This window comes from Prionailurus bengalensis, chromosome C2 (assembly GCF_016509475.1).
Source record: "Prionailurus bengalensis isolate Pbe53 chromosome C2, Fcat_Pben_1.1_paternal_pri, whole genome shotgun sequence".
Classification (NCBI taxonomy): Eukaryota; Metazoa; Chordata; class Mammalia; order Carnivora; family Felidae; genus Prionailurus; species Prionailurus bengalensis.
In genome coordinates this window covers 69407042-69427229 of record NC_057350.1, presented here as the reverse complement: position 1 = coordinate 69427229, position 20188 = coordinate 69407042, and the positions used below count along the sequence as shown (strand labels likewise).

General features: G+C 39.8%; 1 protein-coding gene across 4 annotated transcripts in view; it reads left to right on the top strand.

The window, feature by feature from the left end:
* HACD2 (3-hydroxyacyl-CoA dehydratase 2) overlaps window positions 1–20188 on the top strand; it is a 105162-nt gene that overhangs the window by 78181 nt on the left and 6793 nt on the right. For 2 of the 4 annotated variants that reach the window (XM_043594337.1, XM_043594338.1), the window contains exons 5-6: window positions 16244–16365; window positions 18252–18430. In XM_043594337.1, coding sequence (XP_043450272.1) covers window positions 16244–16365; window positions 18252–18430 — 301 coding nt within the window. Of the gene's footprint in view, window positions 1–11285; window positions 11632–16243; window positions 16366–18251; window positions 18431–19315; window positions 19388–20188 lie in introns of those variants that run through there. The other 2 variants (XR_006299377.1, XM_043594339.1) reach the window with 2 other exon arrangements.

Below are 20188 nucleotides of genomic sequence, written 5' to 3'. Positions count from 1 at the left end.
CACCTGATTCCATCTTCCCTTACTTTCTATTTTAAATATTTCTGTAGGTGGATTTGCATCACCTTCACTTTTAAAATTAGCACCTCTCTTAAAGGTAGAAACCATTATCATTTGATTGTTAATGAGACACTGTCAAACTTTAGACAACTCTTAGACAAATGCAGCCACACTATATTGCCACTTCCATGTCTGTTAATAATGGACACCTAAAGATAGTGTTACTTTTTTCATAGATGGTTCATTCTGCCATTGCCTGTACTTAGCATAGGTGATTTTGGCACAGATTGCCTATTTTTCTCTCCATGTTTTTATGCCTGTCTCTTTCCAACATTTTCTTGAGCTAAGTATGAAGATTTTTATTTCAAAATATTGAAAAATACTTAGATTTTTGTAGGTTCACGTCTGCCATCCCATGTTGCTTCTTTCTCCCATTGTCTTAGTGCTTTTGTAGCCCTTGAAAAACTTCGCTGGATTCATCTGTTTAAAATATAGTATAGTTCTTCAGTAATTAAGTCAGTTGTGTTAAAAGGAGAAGCAAGCACACATGTTAAACCATGCAAACCGGCATCACCAGTACTTCCTACAGAACATAGCCCCCTTTCTCAATTAGTCGTTGAATAGGTGCCAAGTACAACAAAATCAGGAAATTGGTTTCATTCGTCTTTAATGTTAATCTTCGTCTCCTCCGGGCTCTCCTCCCCATGGTGACCCTGCCTCACAGACACCCCTGCACTTGAAGCTTCTCAGGACCTTTTCTTCTGCTCTCTCACCCTAAGGGCTAACTCTGACATCCACCATTCCCAGTTGTCAACTCCGGCCTGAGAGGAAACAGTTACATCAGACAAATGCCCTGGAAGGCTGCACAGTTTGTTATTTTCATCTGGGGGGATCTCTCTCAGGAGAGAAGGGGTGAGGGCCAGACCTGCGTCAGCCTACCCCATTACACACTGTCCTGGAGACACCCAGCACTTTCAGGCTTGAGCAGTGTTGGCTTCTTCCTTTTCCTCTACCCCAGAGCTTCCAGATCTTAGGTTTTCCAGTATATTTTACAGTTAGTTAGTCTTTTTATATGTTATGCTAAAGTCCCCTGCTCCCTCGTAAGTGATGTTCTGGAAGCATCAGTAGGGTCACCTACATTGCTCCTGTTTTTTCATAATGAAATGTCTGATAAAGAAACTTACTGTTGGAATTTATCATCTTCAAGAATAAGACATTTCTATGCTATTGGGTAGTATCTTAATCTTTGTATTGCTGCTCTTTACAAATAGTAGGAAGCTTGTTTAGAGCCAAATCTGGTTACTTGCAGTCCTGAGATTAACAAAGATGCTTGACTTTTGACATTAGGGAGCTTGTAGAGAAGGAATGAGAGTGAAGGAAGGAAAAATAGTTACCTTGGGTATAAAATAGTAGTTGCCCAAATAAGCCCACGAGATTGACGGGCTAGAGCTTACGTGGTTTCAGCTTTGGTTACACGGCATCAGTTTGAATTAAAGAATAACACAGGGAAGCAAAACTCTGTGTCACAGAAGTATGCTGCAGAGTTGTATTGTCAGTGGACAGTTACCAGGAAGTGAATTCTGGCATTCAAACTGTCAACCATGGTTTGAAAATGAAATGCGGTAAAGTGCTTATTTAGACTGTTTATTCCAAGCCAAAAAAGGTAACAGTTTGGTTACCAACATTTTTCTTTTGGGTATTTCCTCTTTCCCAGCACTGTCTAGTAGAACTTTCTACAGTAGTGGAAGTGTTCTGTATCTGCACTGTTCAATATAGTAGCTACTAGCCATATGTGAGCACATTGAACCCTTGAAACAAGGTAAGTGTGACTGAGAAATTGAATTTTAATTTAATTTAATTTAATTTTAAATAGCTACCTGTGATTGGAGGTTACTGTATTAGTGCAGCTGTACATGTTCAGTGTAATATTATTTACCATTCTCTTGATTTCAGTCAATTAGGTTTTCATATATTTGATCTCCTATGCACATGACTGTGTGATTTTTATTTTATTTTTTTTTATTTTATTTTTTAAGTAGGCTCCACACCCAACGTGGGTCTTGAACTCATGACTCTGAGGTCAAGAGTCACGAGCTCTCCCAACCAAGCCAGACCGAGCCAGCCAGGCAGTCCTGTGTGATTTAAAAAAAAAAAAAAAATAGATGAAAGATACTTGGTATGCTATGTTATTTAGATCCAGGGATTTTTTTTTTTTTTCAACACTTGGGATTAAATTGTTAACAAAAATCCTACTTGCAGATGTGGGAAGCTGTGTGGCTGGTATTTCTGTTGCAGAGATAGCAGTAGATTAGCTGGTGAGGCGGAAGGCCATGCGAGCCCCACCTTTCAGAAGCCTGTAGCTTGGCCCCTGCAGTGGATTCACCCATGATAACACGTCCCAGGTTTGCCCTTTTTGAAACCATTTCACAAGCCTTTTCTATTCTATTTGAGGTAAAAGATGCCATAGAAGTACAGTCAACATTATTATCCCAATGAGCTCGAAGATTCTCATTTCATACTATAAAAGTGAGATGATTGACATGCATCGTGAGCATTGCTAAAATATGTCAGCAAAGTCAGGGAAAGTTAAAAATTGTTACCTATAAATTGCTTTTAAACAGGTGTGTTCCACAGTACAATGAGTGGCACTTTTAAAGCATTGATTAATATTCATTTGAAAACTTTTAATATGTGGGAGTAGGAACTATCTCTTAAATTACCTTCTCCTTTGCCAAATTGGTCTTTTATATACTGTAGCTTTTGCAGTATAACTTTATTTTTAAGCATGAAAATGGAGTATGAGATAGTTTAATTAAAAATCTATAAATTAACAAGGATTTCTTCAGTACATTCAGCCCTCTGACAGCTGGCCTGCGCAGAGAATGCAGCAGGTGACTGGTCTTGTTGGGAATCTTGACAACTATGGGGCAGCCTGAAGAAATCACCTCTTTCCCCCCTGTTCCTGTGAAATATATATAAAATATAGTTTAGTTTCTTCAGGGAAGAAGGATCAATAACATTTTATATTTATTCATATCAAGAAGCACTAGATAGGCCCCTCTCATTACAAGCTGTGATGCATCACGGATAAAATAAAGCATAAGTTGTCTGCATTTTCCAGAGAGAGGATCCTTTTCAAGTCTGAAGTGAAACCCTGGTGCACTGCGGGAATTTGTAAGATGTGACTTGATGTACATGTGCGGATGTGTGTGGGTGCATGCTGAGAGTATGCTTTGCATTTTAGAAGGAGGGGAGAACTAATTACCAGGCTTAATGCATTAAAGACTTAACTTTTTTCCTTCAGATTGCTGCCATAAATGTTTGATTTAACAAGAGGAGTTTTGGCATCTTCTCCCTTTTACCTTATTTTGCTCTGGCAAAAAAAAAAAAAAAAAGACCAGAATAACCAAAACCTTGAAAATTGTCCGTCTCTTTTGCATTCTGCATTTGGTGCTGGATTGTTACATCAACTTGAGGAAATCTTTTGTTGGGGTCATTGCCTCAAAGGAAACTGTGTTCAAATCCTCAAGTGTAAAAGCTAATCAAGCTAACCATTTTTTTAAATAATATTTTATAGTTTTTAAGACTTTAGCTTTTAAGAATGTTACATTTGTATAGCGTTTTGTGACCTGTGCAGAGGTTATGAACTGGCAGCAGATGTCTGTCCCACAGGTGGGTTTAAAGAGAAAGTTCAAGAAGAACCTAGTGGCTGGAGGGTGTATTGTCTCACAAGAGCAACAGTGTTCAGCTCAGCTAGTGATTGCCAAGTGGATCCAGTGTTATACAATATGGATTTTTTAAAGAAAAGGTAGAAATCTAGATTATTTTTTATGTGGGATCTCCCAGCTTTTAAAAACTAGCTCAAATATTTTTAAAGCACCATAAAAGGACAAACAGAACATCTGTGGTCCAGGACTGTGGACCAACCTTTTTAATATTTCTACTCCAGGAAATGGTATTCATAGCCTTTATTTTTATTTTCTGTCTTCTTGAAGATTTTGCAATTATTAAGCAGTTACAAAACAAAAAGAACCATGACATTTCATGATATTATATAGCCAAGTTCATGTTCTTTTGACCTGTCATTTAGGTTTCTGACAATGATAAGTCCTCTCCCATCTCTCCTCTAGAGTGCTGAGTAGGTACATTTCATGGAGGTTTGGGGGCAGACTGTGTGGAGTGAGTATGCCCCAGATCTCCCCATAGGATCACAGTAACCTTCTGCTGTGGTTCTAGTCTGGATTAGATACATGTGATCCAGGTTGGGACTGCCTATGACCCGTCTGATGAGATCCCCATGCTTGAGTTGGGGTGGAGGAAGTAGTTGCATGAAAGATTTTCAGTTAATAACATTCTCTTTGGAGGTGAGAGAATCAAACAGAACTCAGGAGGAATCCTGGGAAAGCCTAGCAGCTGGTGAAGTCCTTAGACACCCCAGAGATGGTAGAAGCATATTACCGCATCTCCTAAACAACACTGAAACAAACAACAAAAAGCAAAACAACAACAAAACAAAATATTACCTTGGTAATTAAGCCAAAGAGGGCAGCCATCATCGAGTCACAGCACTGGCTAGCATAGTAATAGGAACTTAATAAGTATTTGTTGAATTGAATTTTCTTTTCATGGAATAGTAACGACTGCTATTTATTAAATCGCTAGCAGTTTACTAAGCACTTGCTGTGTGTTTCTGACCCTACAATAACCATGCAAAAGCAAATGTTCTCCCAGTTTCCGCAGGAGGGAGCAGAGGCTCAGAGAGGGTAAGTAACTTGCCTTGGGACATGCAGCCTGGAAGACTGAAAGTCTCTGGTTCCCGAGCAATAATGATTAGAGAAGAGGAAGCTATCACCCTCCCTTCATGTTTTCTAGGAAATGGGCTGACTACATAGTAGCATTAAAGCTGGGCTCATGGGGACATTTTAGCATTCAGATCTGCATGTCTTTGTCTTAAGTGCGGAATTGATTGAGCATTGCTTGTTGACTGCATGCTTATACATTTTTTTCATTGCATGTTCAGAAAAGTTGATTTCATGACTAAGAGTTGTTTTGGTAGGCCAAAATGCTTGACTAGCCATCATCCACATCAAAGAATAGCCCTTAGTTATTGTGTTGTAATAGAAAGAATCTTTAAACCAGTTTCCTTTGTCACTGTAAGTTTGAAGAAAATCTATTTGGATGCACTTTTTTCTCTCTTGTAAGGAGGAAATGTGCTAATATTTCTTTATAACATAACTCACATTCTCCATAAAATAAGGAATAGTATTTTCTGGTTTGTTTACCATATTACCCTATTAAGGATTTTTAATAAATGCTTAATCATGAAAGACACTTCACACATGAATTGTCATGGGAAAAGACTAATACTGATTTAGACTTTTTAAACCACCATATTTAGTATATTTCAGGTTTTTTTCTTATCAAGCATGATATTTCTTTTAAGTAGATAACTAAATGTGTTATATTTTGTTCAAAAACTTAATAAAGCTATGGAAAGGACCGGGATTGTCGTCAGAATTGTCCTACTGTCCTGCTCAAGCCCTTGGCTGACATCACCAACCAGGCACCAGCCCTGTGACCCTTAGCCTCACTCTCATTAGGGAGCTGCCCTCCTCACCCAGGGCTGTTCCAACCAAGTCAGAGAACATGCAGGCTCAGGCTGCAGACGGGTCACCATTTATTCATTCTTATTCACTCAAATATTTATTCAGTATTTTCTACGCTCTAGCCGTTGTGCGAAGCGCTAGGATGCATGAGAGAATGAAGAACATGGGTGCTATCCTCACAGTGCTTCCCGCGTAGTCAAGGAGCAGAATTGAGCAGACAGCAGTACCATACAATGGGATAACTGAGAAGACAGAGGGAGGACAGGGTGCTGCTGGGACCAGGTGATCACTTCAGCTGCCCCAGTTGAAGTCTGTGCTAGCCTGTTCGGTTGCTAAAGAGCTGTTCCAGTCTCCTCTGCCCAGTTGTTTCTCTTCATGGGGTGGTCCTGGGGACTCAGTGAATACATACGCAGCACTTAGAATAGTGCCTGGCACTTAGGAAGTGCTCAGTAAGTGCTAGCTACATATTCACTGTAATGTAATCTAAACTTGTCAAAAAATTTTAGTGACCAAGTTCTATGCAGCTGTTTTGAATTCTTTTCCATGTCCTGAGGTCCAAGACAGAGATATAATTGATTTTTCACATAGAAATGAATGTTTTTTATACTTGAATAGTTTCACAGTTAGCTGTTGAAAATTTACACATAATTACTTTTATCATACTTAAGGAGTAATTAGCCCTGCAAATGGGAGTTATCATTATCTTAATCATCATTATTATCCTACTCTAAAGCATTTATTAAAAATTAGATTTTGCCTTATAATTAAAGCTAACCCCTCTTCAAAGCAAGTTTGTGGACCTTTCTTCAGGGTATTTGCCATCTGAAACAATACAAATTGAGAGGTAGCATTAAGTCTATTACTCCTTCGCAACTTACCCTCTTTTAGTGTGCTCTTATTTATGTGCTGTGTTGTAAATGTTCTTGTATCTTTTTGTGGTTATACAGCCTGCCTCTTCCAGCTGATTCAGAGGCTTCCTATCAGGAACAGTATATCTAGAAACTAAATGATAGTTGTATTTGCTTCTAATTGTGGCCCCAGAAAAGTACAAAAGCTCTTGATTCCCTCCACTCAGATTCCCCACCTGTTGGCATTTACTGCATTTGTCCCATCACCTTTTCTTCTGTCTTTATGTACCCATTATCATCTGTCCTTTTCTGAACCTTGAAGCAAGCTGCACGTTCTGTCCTGTCACCCCTCGACACTCAAGTTCATGTTTCAGACATTCTCCTACATCACCTGCAGTGGAGGTGATGGCTTCCTACAGCCTTCCAATCAAGAAGCCGATATTGATCGAACACTACCACCTCCTCTACAAGCCCCATTTGGATTTCACTAGCTGCCCAAACACTGTTGGGTTTTGCTTTTTTTTTTTTTTTTTCTTTTCTTTTCTTTTCTTTTCTTTTCTTTTCTGGAATGGCAAATATTTACTAAGTATTTCTGTGCTCTGGGTATTGTGCTAAACACTAGGATACCCGGGGACAGGAGTGGTTGTTATGGTATTCCTGCCACATACATGGCACATACATGTCAGGTCTCTTAAGACACATCAATCTGAGAGAGCTTCTTAGTCTTGCTCTGTTTCTCATGTCCTTGACAGTTTTAAAGAGTACAGGCCTTAACTTCTGTAGAGTGACCCTTCACCCACATCCATCCCATGTTCCCTCATAACCAGTTCAAGTCATACATTCTTGGCAAGAATACTAGAGAAATGGTGCTGTGATCTTCTCAGGGCATTGCCTGAGGTGGCAGTGTGCCATGACTACCCATCCGGCTCCAGTGGTGTTGACTCCAGTCACATGCTCCTGTTGGTCTTTTCCCACCTTCAGGTAACGTCTTCCCCTTTTTATTGATGAGTATTTTGTGGGAATGACTCCTGCCTGTGTCAGCCACTCCGTGGTGGTTACTAGGCGATGATCCTCTATTTCTGTCACCCCTTTTACATGTATTAGGTGGCTTCCTACTGTAAGGAATAGCTTTCCCTTTCTCCCATTTATTCATTTATTTCATTTATATCATTAGTTTGGACTCATGAATTCCTGTGCATTTCAGTGGATTGTAATCTGTTACTTACTTTGATGTTAAAATTGTCTGATTTGGCCAGTGGGAGCCCTTTCTCCTTGTCCTTTTGATTTATCTCTTCATTTGTTGAGCATTTTCTTACTTTCTGACAAAAAAGATTTCCAGACTTATCTTGTACTTCCGGCCCAGCCTTGGAATCAGCCATTTTGCCAAGGAGCTCTGGTTCCTTTTAGTGGGAGATGGTATTTAAGGACCCAAGATCTGGATAGCTGAGATGCTTCATGCTACTGGAGTGTTAATGCTTCTAGGTCCTTTCAGTGGAGGAAGCTAGGAGATACACACGCATGCACACACACGCATGCACACACACACACACACATGCATACTGTACATACATCTAAAAGTATATAGCTCTGTGTGGGTGTGTGTATATGTATCTGTGATTGATTATGAGTTCATACAGATTCCTTCAATTACAATCCAACACCTTAGTGTTCTCTCTGGCATCCTCCCTCCCTGTTTGTAAATACTTCTCAAACAATATGAAGCCCCCCCACACACACCCTTTTTTAACATATTGATTTCTTTGCTGAGCTAACTCTTTACTCCATGTAACTGATTTCCCAACCACACTGGCCATCTCTTCTACCCATCACCTCTTGTGTCTCCTTCCCCTCCCTATCCTCAGTTGCTAGGCCTCTGGCTCACACCTGTCTGCAGCCCCCCCAACCTTCCCTCTTCTATCCTTGTCAGTGGCCTCCAGACCCACTGGTCTTCCATGTCCATGTGGCTCCCTACCCCTCACCACATCGAGCTTTTATCCCCCATGCTGACTCCTCCATGAGGGGAAAGGAAAGAGACATTTAGGTGAATCTTAATGCCTACCCAGACACAAACTTGAAATGATTGGGAAGATCACTTCTCTGGAAAACTAGAGGCTTATCCCAAAAGGTGTTCTGTTCTTTTTTTCTCATTTTCTTTTTTATCTTTATATTTATAAGTTTGTTTTCATCTTGAATTCAAATAATATTTTGCATTTTTATTCCTGCAGAGCAGAGATAGAAAAGAGAAACAAGCTTTTGAGATAGATTTTTAGGGGTGTTGGCAGTAAGTTAAACTCAGGAAATAAAACAAGGCTAAAACAAAAAAGCATTGAAGATAATTAGCAAAAAGCAAGGCTCAGGGAAGAAGTTTCACACTAACTGTAGGGAATTCATTAGGGTTTGTTTCAACTTCTTATGTTGGTTTCTATCTCAAGTCAATTGATTCATGATTAAATTCATTTCATGGGTATATTCAAGATATCTCTGGACAGCAGTGACCTAGAATTTTTCATACTTTATCCAATCCTTTTCAATGAGCCTATTCCGTTCAGTCCGCCCATTATCTACTTTTGAGAAGTGGGCCACATTTTTTGAAGAAGTCATAGCTTTCTTGATATTCCTTATCTGTTCTCTAGGCTCTTGTATATGGATTTCTTTGAAGTTTTCTTGATTTCTTAAGAGAGGTGTTCTTCCCATAACAACAGGTGTGGATGGGTGGATGTGTGCGTGCACACGTTTGAGAGACAGAGAGAGCACTGTTCAGAGTTTAGGGGCACATACCTGGGTTCAATTTCTGTAAGGCTCACTTGCCTCATCTGCAAAATGGAGATTTAATGAGGTAATATATATAAAAACATACTTTGTATATAGTAAGAGTTCAGTAACTATTGAGTACAATTATTATATTTATTCACTATAATTATTAAAAAGGGATTACTAAAACAATTAAAAATGGTCAAAGGACTTGACTAGACATTACTTAAAAGAAGATATACAAATGACCCAATAACCACATGAAAAATGCTCAACATCAATAATCATTAGAGACTGTGTGTCAAAACCACAATGAGATGCTACTTCATACTCACTAGGATGGCCACTATCACAAAAAAAAAAGAAAGAAAATTACAGTGTTGATGAAGATGTGAAGAATTGGAGCCCTTGTGCACTGGTGGTGGGAGTATACAATGGTGCAGCCATTGGTTTAGCAGTTCCTCAAAAAGTTAAATATAGAATTACCATATGATCCAACAGTTCCACTCCTAGATATGTGCACAAGAGAATCAAAAACAAGGTACTCAGATACTTGTATACCCATTTTCATGGTAACATTATTCACAGTAGCCAAAAAGTGGAAACAACGCAAATGTCCATCAACAGTTGAATTAACAAACAAAATATAATGTATACAAACAATGGATTATTCAGCCTTTAAAAGGAAAGAAATTCTGGTACATTCTACAACATGGATGAACCTTGCAGGCATTCTGCTAAATTAAATAAGCCAGACACAGGACGACACATATTGTATGAATCCCCTTAAGTGAGGTATCTAGAATAAGCAAAATCTTACAGACAGAAAGTAGAATTGTGCTTACCAGGGACTAGAGGGGTATATGGGGTTATTACTTACTGGGTACATAGTTTTTTTAGGATGATGAAAAGTTTTTGAGATGGAGAGTGGTGATGGTAGCACAACATGGTGAGTGTTGTGAATAATACCCCTGAATTATATACTTTAAGATGGTTAAATTTGTAAATTTTATGTTATGTATATTTTACCACACACAAACAATTGATCCCCTCCCCGAACACACACACACACACACACACACACACACACACACAGTCTGTCAAAGGAAGACTGAAGAATGATATCTGTACACAGGTCGTATGAAGGGAAAATTTGGAGGGAGGGGTCATATGAACCTAGAATGGGGATTGACCTGTGGGCCAAATCTAGCCTGCAATTTATAATGGTTTTTACATTTTTAAAGGGTGTGAGAAACAACAAAGATGAATACATGACAGAGCCTAAAGTATTTGGAGGCAAAGCCTAAAATATTTGTTATTTAGCCATTTACAGAAAAAGCTTGCCAACACCTGGTCAGGAACATTGCTGTGGAGTGAATTGTGTTCTCCCCAAATGTGTGTGTTGAAGCCCTAACCCCCAGTATTGTGGTATTTGGAGGGCATATAGGAAGTACTTAGGTTTAGATGAGGTCATGAGGGTGGGATCCTCATGAGGAGGTTGGTGCCCTTATAAGAAGAGACCCTAGAAGGCTCTCCCTTCCCCTCCCTGCCACATGAAAACGTGATGATAAGGTGCTAGCTGCAAACCGGGAAGAGACCCCTTACCAGAAACCAAATATGCCAGCACCTTGATCTCAGCCTCTAGAACTGTGAGAAAACATATTTCTGTCGTTTAAGCCACCAGTCTGTGGTATTTTATTACAGCAGCCCCAGCAGACTAAGACAAACATACTCTTCAGAGTTCTGCCAAGAAGAGACTCAAGTCCTTGCCTTCTAGATTTTACCAAAATCTCCTCTCTTCACAAATGAAGGGGGTATTAAGGAGAAGAAAGAACACTTATCATAAAGCATGATCTTGGGATTTCTTTAAAATAACCAGAGCGGGAAGCAGCAGGTTCCGAAATGCTAAGAAGAATAAGGTTTCTACAATAGTGATTTTCTTATGTGGCACCATCTGTTTTCCTTTGAATGTAATAAAAATGACAGCTTTTCATGTACTGATACTCCCTGAGCCTTTTAAAGTCAAACATATGATGCTATTTGTGTGTAAAGGTTTTTCTCTTGCACCCATTTGTTTCTCCAGCTTGAATTTCTATGTAAACTCCCTTGGCTAAATTACACAAGCCTCCCACACCCAAGCGCCTCCACCCTCGCCATAGAGCAGGGGATGGAAACCTGCCGTCTGCAGCACGGAGGGTCCGGTACGCAGCTCGCTGACTGCACTGGGCAGGGGAAGGCTTCCAGACTGGCAGAGCCGCCCCACTCCCACTCCCATTTGTGCCACGATTGCAAATGTGCAACTTTGAAACATGGCTTTCGGACGTTTTTGGCAACCAACCCTTTGTCCCCTGCTTTTCCTTTGTAAACCTTGATAAACCTCCTTTATCTCCCTTCTTTCCCCCCCCCCGCCCCCCACATACCTACTTTTCTCTTAAAAGGCAATAATATAATTTAAAGTAAACATCAGGGTGCCTGGTGGCTCAGTTGGTAGAGTGTGTGACTCTTGATCTCTGGGGTCATGACTTTCAGCCCCATGCTGGGCATAGAGATTACTTTAAAAAAAAAAAGCTTAAATGTCATATTCTTTTTTAAAAGACAGTTTTATGGAGGTATAATTTACATACGATCAAATTCACCCATTTTAGGTGTACAATTCAGTGCTGTTTATTAAATTTACCAAGTTGTGTAACCGTCATCATAATCCAGTTTTAGAGCATTTCCATCACCTCACTGTGATCCTTCATGCCCTTTAAAGTTCATTCCTAACCCACTCCCAGCCCATGGCAACAAGTAATCTACTTTCGTTCGTTCTTTTTTTTTTTTAATGTTTTATTTTTGAGAGAGAGGGGGAGACAGAGGATCTGAAGCAGGCGCCAGGCTCTGAGCTGTCACCACAGAGCCTGACACGGCTCAAACTCATGAACCGTGAGATCATGACCTGAGCTGAAGTCAGATGCTTAAGCAGTTGAGCCACCAGGCGCCCCAGTAATCTACGTTCTGTCTCTAGATTTGCCTTTTCTGGACGTTTCATATAAATGAAATAGTTTGCATTTGGCGTCCTTCACTCAGCAGCATGTTTTTGAGGTTTATCTATATTGTAGCATGTATCGATATTTCTTTTTTTTGTGTGGCCAAATAGTAGTCCACTGTATGGATTATATCACATTTTGTTTATCCATTTGCCAGTTGCTGGACATTTGGGTTGTTTTTACTTTCAGCTCTTCTGGGTAATGCTGTGTGACGATTGCCAGCACATCTTTGTGTAGGCATATTAAACCTCTTATTCGTGATAATGAATAAAATCATGTGTTTCTAGTTCCTAATTCAAAGAGTAGCTAAGTTGAACTTTTTATAATTGTAGGCCTTAGCCCTTCCAAAAACCCCTCCAAAGCTAAACTGGCTTTTTTTTTTTTTTTTTTTTTTTTTACCTTAAGTGATCTTTTTCTCTGAGTCATTGGCCTTTGATAGAAAGGCTCCCCACGTGTTAGAAAAGTGTTCCCAACTCCTGCTTTAAAAACAAAAACAAACCAGAAAGAAAGAAAATAAATGGTATCATTTGAGTTAAGGAGCACTGACCCCGCACATGCCTTGTGTGCAGACCTGTGTCAGGGCCCGAGAAAGCCACCTGAGAGGAGAAGCGGAGCCCTGAAGACCTTAGAGTCGGGGATAAAGAGCCAGAGAACTATTCCCATGGTATGCCCTCAGTAGTCAGCAATGAAGGGAGGTCTTTAAATTATTCTCTCCTCTCTCATGTTCTTTGATAAAGGGAAATTATTTTTAAGTACTCTTAAAAGACTCTACCCATTTTTTTTCCAGTTAAAAAAATTTCCATTTATGCAAAGAGGTTAGGGTTAGCCAGAGTCTTGTGCCTTTCCCATGTACAGGTTATATGCACACCCCACCCCTCTCTACAAAGAACAGCAGCTGGAAGCTTTCATTGGCTGCTTCTAAGTCAGCCTTCCACCCTGCTCAGGACTTTCTCCTGAGCAGTCTCAGTTTGACTGTGTCCAGAGTCGGGAAGCACACGGCTTCATGGGGCGGCCTATTTCATTAGTCAACTGGTTTGTTACACACTTCTTATTTTAACCAGGCATATTTACTCCCTGTTAACTTTGCCATTAGTCTTGTGTCCATATGCCAGTTGCACACAATATTCATTTACATATTCTGAAGTAGTTAACCTTCTCCTTTTCCAAAGTAAGCTTTGCTTGTTCAGGGGTTCTCATTACCTACTCAGACCTCTGGGTGGGATCTAATCTATTTGGAATGGAATCACTGGGATGAGACTATTAATGTGGCCAAATACTGGTTGGTTGCTTGGCTGATTGGTCGTTTGAACAACCACCTGCACCCTGTTGGCACATATGAAGTTTGTAGTTCACCCAAAACTGCTCATCTCCCAGATTCATAAGCTGAGTCTTCTCCATTCTGTGGTGGAGTCATTTTGTTGCTGCTGAATAGTTAGTCTGGTTAAATTTTATCTTACTGGGTTTTTTATTGTGCTAAAACATAACAAAATTGTCCATGTTAGCCATTTTTAAGTGTATGGTTCAGGTGCAGTAAGTACATTCCTGTGGTTGTACAATCATCAGCACCGTCCATCTCCAAAACATTGTTCATCTTTCCAAACCAAAACTCTGTATTCATTAAACATTTATTTCCTATTTCCTCCCACCCCTCACCCCTGGCAGCCTTCTAGTCCTACTTCCTGTCTGAATTTGACTTCTCTGGGTACCAGATGAGTGGGATATAGTACTTGTCTTTTTGTGACTAGCTTATTTCACTTAGCAAATTGTGTTCAAGGTTCATCCACATTGTAGCATGGGTCAGAACTCCCTTTTAAGGCTGACTAATATTCCACTGTATGTGTATACCATTCAACTGTTGATGGATATTTGGGCTGTTTCTACCTTTAAGCTATTGTGAATCATGCTCCTGTGAACACAGGTATACAAATAGCCGTTTGAGTCTCATTGATCTTACTAGCTTCAACTCATTACATTCTGTCCCTGTTTTGTGTCATTGGATAATTGTTTACAAATCAGACAAGCTTGGATCACTGACTTTACCCAAGTACCTTCTTAATAACAGTGTTGTATTTCCTGTTAATCTGAAGGTACCATTTGTATAACATGGTCTTCACAGCTGGGTTCTGGGAGCACCTGCTTTCACATCCAGCCTGAGTGTGAGCTTGTTACTGTTCTTTTGGTTCAAGTCTAATGTGGGCCTGGAGAGAATGAGTCCAGTAACCCCAAGGCTGGACCAGAGTGCAAGGGGGGGTTGTTTGTTACCTGTCTTTCGGAAGGCCACTTAAGACTATACAGAAACTATATCAGGTATCCAAAGCAGGAACTTAATCTTGGAGTGACCTGATTAGAATTGAATTTGTTTGCTCCACTTAGCAAAAAGCACAAAGTGCTTTTAGGAATCAGAAGATGAATAAAACACGTTCCCTGCTTTCAAGATGATTAGAAAGCAAAATATTGGAAGGGCTCCCTATTGCAACCCAGAGATCTTTAGGCAAGCCTTCATCCCATAGCTGCAAAACAGATCTTCAGATGAGGAAGATTACAAAATACATCAAAAAGCAAAATGCTCTGAAATTATGTTTTAGTATAGGCGGGTTTTAAGCAAGGATTTGGGGACAGACTGAAAAATGAAACATAAAAGCTTCAGAGGTATTTAGGTTTTACTCGGGCTAATACAAGAGCACCAGGAAAACAAAAAGTACTCTTGCTCTTGACAGTGCAAAATTCTTATTATTTTTAGGGATTAGTAACTATGCATTTATGAAATTCTTTGTCAGAGCAATTTAGCTAATAGGTATGTAAATGACTAGTTATTTTATTGCGTAGGTGGATCGCTCCATGTACCCTCTCTGAGGAAGAATATAAGTGCGAAAAAGTATTCACATTGCAAATGCAAGGAAGAAAAGTTAAGGTTAGAATGCCGTACCTTTGTTGTATTAGGTGTTAGGAATAAGGCAGAGAACATCCATCTTGTCCAAATCTGTCCTGTTTACTCAGTGGAATTTCTTAATCACATCCAGCTCTCTGACTGCCTGTATTAGATTCAAGAAACCATGAGTGAATTGGGTATAAGGTAGTTTCTTGTTACTGGTCTTCAAGCCTGGACCAGGATCATTATAAATGTGGCTGGGGGGATGGCAGAGGCACTGAAAGCAAATGCCAGTGTGGTGGAAATACATTCCACGTGAGATTTGCAGTCCAAGGCATCTAAAACCTAAAAACCACCTGGGGGGGGGGGGTGCTGTGTTCAAGTTTATCGTTATTTTCATCATGAAAATAATCCAGAAGAGGCTGGAAATTCCAGAGCCTCCTGTGGTCAGCATGGAAGTTTCTATAATTTTTAAGTTAAACCAGGCTTCTTCAGGGGAAGAAATCACCAATGGGAGAGAATAAATGGGCTAGGCCTTGCAGACAGTCTCTGGCTCTTATTCCTTCACTTGAATTCATCCTACCCAGTGAATTAGCCTCATCTTCAGTTGTATTTCAGGCACTATGTTCCCCTTCTTTGAAGTTTCCTCAGATTCTTAGCTGTCATGCAGATCAAATTAAAATTCTTGTTAACAGACCCCAAGCTTGCCACCAGTTTGCCCTGCTACCTTCTTATCTAACTAGTCTTGACTCCCACTAACATCAGTTCACATTCTCCGCAGCAGGCCAGCAGACAGAACACTCATCTGTGTTTGTTTTTTCCTGTGGGCTTTAACTCGTGGGATTCCTGTTTCTGCCCCTCCTACTCATCAGTAAGCTGAGTTCTTCTCACTGGCCCTTAATCACTCGACTCTACACAGCTGTTGTGATAGGCACATGTTCCTATATATGGTAGGTAGGCTCTTCCTGTGCTGTGCTGTGGCCACCAAGGATACAGACCAGGGCTGTGTCCAGTTGTTCAGTCCCCTAGCTCGGCAAGAGGGCGGGGGCCGGAGAGGGGGCGTGGCTGGTGCTGCACACTGGTGCAGCTTCTTTGTTAAAATGTTTTATGTGTTTGCTTTTGCTTTTGTTCCTTTTCCTTCAGGTTCAGAGCGAAGACAGTGTCCTTCTGTTTGTTATTGCCTGGACAATCACAGAAATTATCCGTTACTCCTTTTATACTTTCAGTCTATTAAACCATCTGCCTTACCTCATCAAATGGGCCAGGTAAAGTACATGGGATAAAGATTAACTTTTGAAGTGATCCATCACTGTATTTGTCCTTTTTTGCTAAATATTGTCTCCAAGCTCCTAAAAATAAATATATATACGATGTCAACTATACTTCAGGGTTTTTTTAATTCTATGAGACAGGTGTTGGGATTGGTGATATGAGACTGGTCTTCGGATTTCATCAGGATAAGAGATGCTCCTTAACTTTGATTATTAGAAATACTGTTTTAAGTTGTATATACTTATTTTTATTGGATCAATTATTTTCATTTAAATTATTCGGTAGAGATTTGATGTAACATCACTTTTTTTTCATACCAAATTTTACTGATGAGCTCCTGCCCTTATGTTTTTTGGACCAAGTCCAATTCTCCTAGTCTCAGTTTTGCCAAGAGGCTATGACTCAATTTTTAATTCATAACAAACGATACATGTGGTTTTAGAATGTTAGCAATTTTATTTTGCTTTGATAATTTTTGCCAGCAGTATTTGTTATGAATTGGGTAAAGGGCTGACAGCTCATCCATTTATCTGAACTAATTCAGGAGACGGTTGTGAGCAATGTTCTGAGTTGGAGAAGACTGTGGGGAGAGTGACAAAGCAAAAGGATCAAAACTGTTCTTGGGACCCAACTGCTCATTTCATAGAAGGAAAATGGTGCTTCCTAGACAATTTATGAGTTTGATGGTTAAATTAGAGACATCAATCAGTTGTTTCCAACGTTTCAAGTATGCAAACTTCCTTTTTCCCCCCAGTACACAATTTTATTAGGAAAAGGGAAGAATGGGAAAAGATAGCAATTAATAACTAACCAGGCAAGCATCATGGAAGCTGTCTGGTCTGTTACAGGGAGAGTTGGCTGCCCAGCCCTGAACTTATCAGTGGAGAATGATTTTCTTGTCCATGGTTGTCCATGGCCTATGGAAGAATCTTCCTTTTCCACTGTCCTCTTTAGCATGGCTGAAGCTGGCAGCGGGGAACACGGTGAACACGGCTTCCGTTCTTTGTCACAGATTCCTCAGCACAACTTCTGCACCTGGAAGTTTGGAACCCAGAGTGCTCGCTGTCAGCTACAAACACCAAAGCCTCTTTAAAATTTGAGCTGATGGTTTCCTTAGCAATACTAACACCTCCGAATGATTTCCAGTTAGTTCCACAGGATGAACTTCTCTCTGAATTCTTTTTGAAACATAGAGAATTCCTTTTTAAAGTGAAAAAAATTGTGTGGACTCTCCTCTGTAATAGTTACTGTAGGGTTGGGTTGTTTGTTTTGTTTTGGTTTTGAAAAATTACATAGTGACCAAAAGCTGTTAGGAACTTTTAAGGTTTTTAAAATTAGCATATATTTCATTTTTCACAATAACATGTACAGACATTTGGCTAATAGCAGCACTAAAAGCACACTGGATGCGCTATGTTTTTCAGTCCACAGACCAGTTTGGTATACATTGGAGGGATTCTAGCTACATGCTCTAACGTCTCCCCCACCAACTCCCTGCAAAGCCCCCAGCTCCACTTCTACCCCACAGGGCAGGATCCTTATATGAACCATGACTCAGTGCCTCTACTTCACCAATGATTGGCATCATCCTTGTTATTTTAGGGAGTTGTATTGAATGTTGTTTATTGGGCCAAACTGAACAAATTGTAAGCTGACCGAACACATTTATTATGTTTTATTTTAGAACATTCAGAGACATACCTGCTATAGGCCCTTTCCAAAGACTGGCTTGTAAAGCCTGAATTTAAATAGTGGGCAAACAGGAAAAAGTAGAAACAGTAGCTTCCTGGAAAACCTGTACGGATTAGAAGGGTGGGAATGTATCCTTCTACTAGTGCTGGCTTCGAGCCTCAGTCATGAATATTCTGTTTTGTTTCAGGTACACACTTTTCATTGTGCTGTACCCAATGGGAGTGTCAGGAGAGTTGCTCACAATATATGCTGCTTTGCCCTTTGTCAGACAGGCGGGCCTGTACTCCATCAGTTTACCTAACAAGTACAATTTCTCCTTTGACTATTATGCATTCCTAATTCTGATAATGATCTCCTACATTCCAAGTAAGTAAACAGTTATACATATATTTATTTATGTTTTTAAAACTGGCTCTACAATAACTAGAGTTAAATGCCTTTGGATGTTTTTATACCATATCCAAGTAAATGTAAATCTGATTTATTGGGAACGCTTTGGTTTTTATTGAATGCTGACTGTTAGAGGGAATTTTCTCTGGTAGTAATTGAATAAAGATGAACCGTTCTCAAGATAGCTGCCAAAATGTAGCCCTTCTCAGTGTGTAGGTTTGAAACAGTGAATACCAAGAAAGGTTAACTACCTATTGAGGGAACGTGCTGAGTAGAAAACAAAAAAGGCCATTAAAGACTTACCGTGAGTTTTTCTGTCTCTTGAGAACTGCTTGTTACAGTATTTGGAAAACATTGTAAAGAGATTTTTGCATTTTTATTGTATCAAAATAGTTACTTCATTTTTAAGGAACCGATAGTTAACTAGAAACAAATAGCAAAATAAAAATATTTTTTTTCCATATTTCTTATTTTCTTGTTTGGAAATAATCACTAAAATCATCTGAACAGGACATATGTTCTCTTCAGGATGATTTCCAGTTATTTTAATAATCCTGCTAAAGGTTGAAATACAGGTAATCAGATGTGCCTATCAGCATATTCAGTAACAAAGAGAAATGGCTATGTTTGAGGCTTCTGTGAAGTGAATCCTGTTTGCTGAGGAAGAGTTGTTTAGTCCTTTGCTCAAATTCTGATATTCACTTGAAATCCTATGATTGATTTTCACATATCCAAAAAGATTTTGTTCTAGGCGAGGATATGTAACGTTAATGTGTCTTCTCATTTAGCTATTTTTATAGCCATTGTGACTGTGAGTTTTATTTTAGTCTGTAAGATGCTATATTCTCCCCTAAACCTCAGGTTAAATTCAGACAGGAAGGTTGGATTTTTCTTCAGCCCACAGCGTGAACTGAATGAATCATCTTAACAATCGTAAGCGACATGTTTGTGTCCCTCTGTGGAAAATTGCATTTCATGCGTTGTGAGAAAAAAAACAAAAAAACAAAAACTACATCCAGATTTCATGTGAACGTTTATCTTGGAGAAATTCTTGGACTGTAATTCTGCTTCATGATTCATTTCCCACTCTTTATTAATTATCAAGTCCTCCTCTTTGGTACTGGAACCGTGGTGGCCAAAGGCCCTTTCTCTTCAAATTAAAAAGGTAGTTGATTTTCAAACAAAAGAGATAAATAGAGAAGAGTCAAAATTAGCTTATGGTTGTTCATCTTTCTAGTTTCGTTCCCTTCGAGTTTCATTTTCCAGTCTCTAAATATTTTTTATTTCATTTATATTTTTTAATGTTTGTTTTTAAAAGAGAGAGAGAGAGAGAGCATGAGCAAAGTAGGAGCAGAGAGAGAGGGAGACACAGAATCTGAAGCAGGCTCCAGGCTAAGTAATCTCCACACCCAACGAAGGGCTCGAACTCACAACCCCAAAATCAAGAGCCACACACCCCACCGACTGAGCCAGCCAGGTGCCCCCCATTTTCCAATATCTAGAGCCACGGTTCCTAGTTGCAGTTTTGCCACCCCCAGAGTAGCACACGTTATCCCAGTGGGCACCACAGGATTTATTTAAAATCAGCAAAAGTTTTTGGGGCACCTGGGTGGCTCAGTTGGTTGAGCATCCGACTTTGGCTCAGGTCTTGATCTTGCAGTCCGTGAGTTCGAGCCCTGGTTTTGTCTCTGTGCTGGCAGCTCAGAGCCTGGAGCCTGCTTTGCTTGTGTCTCC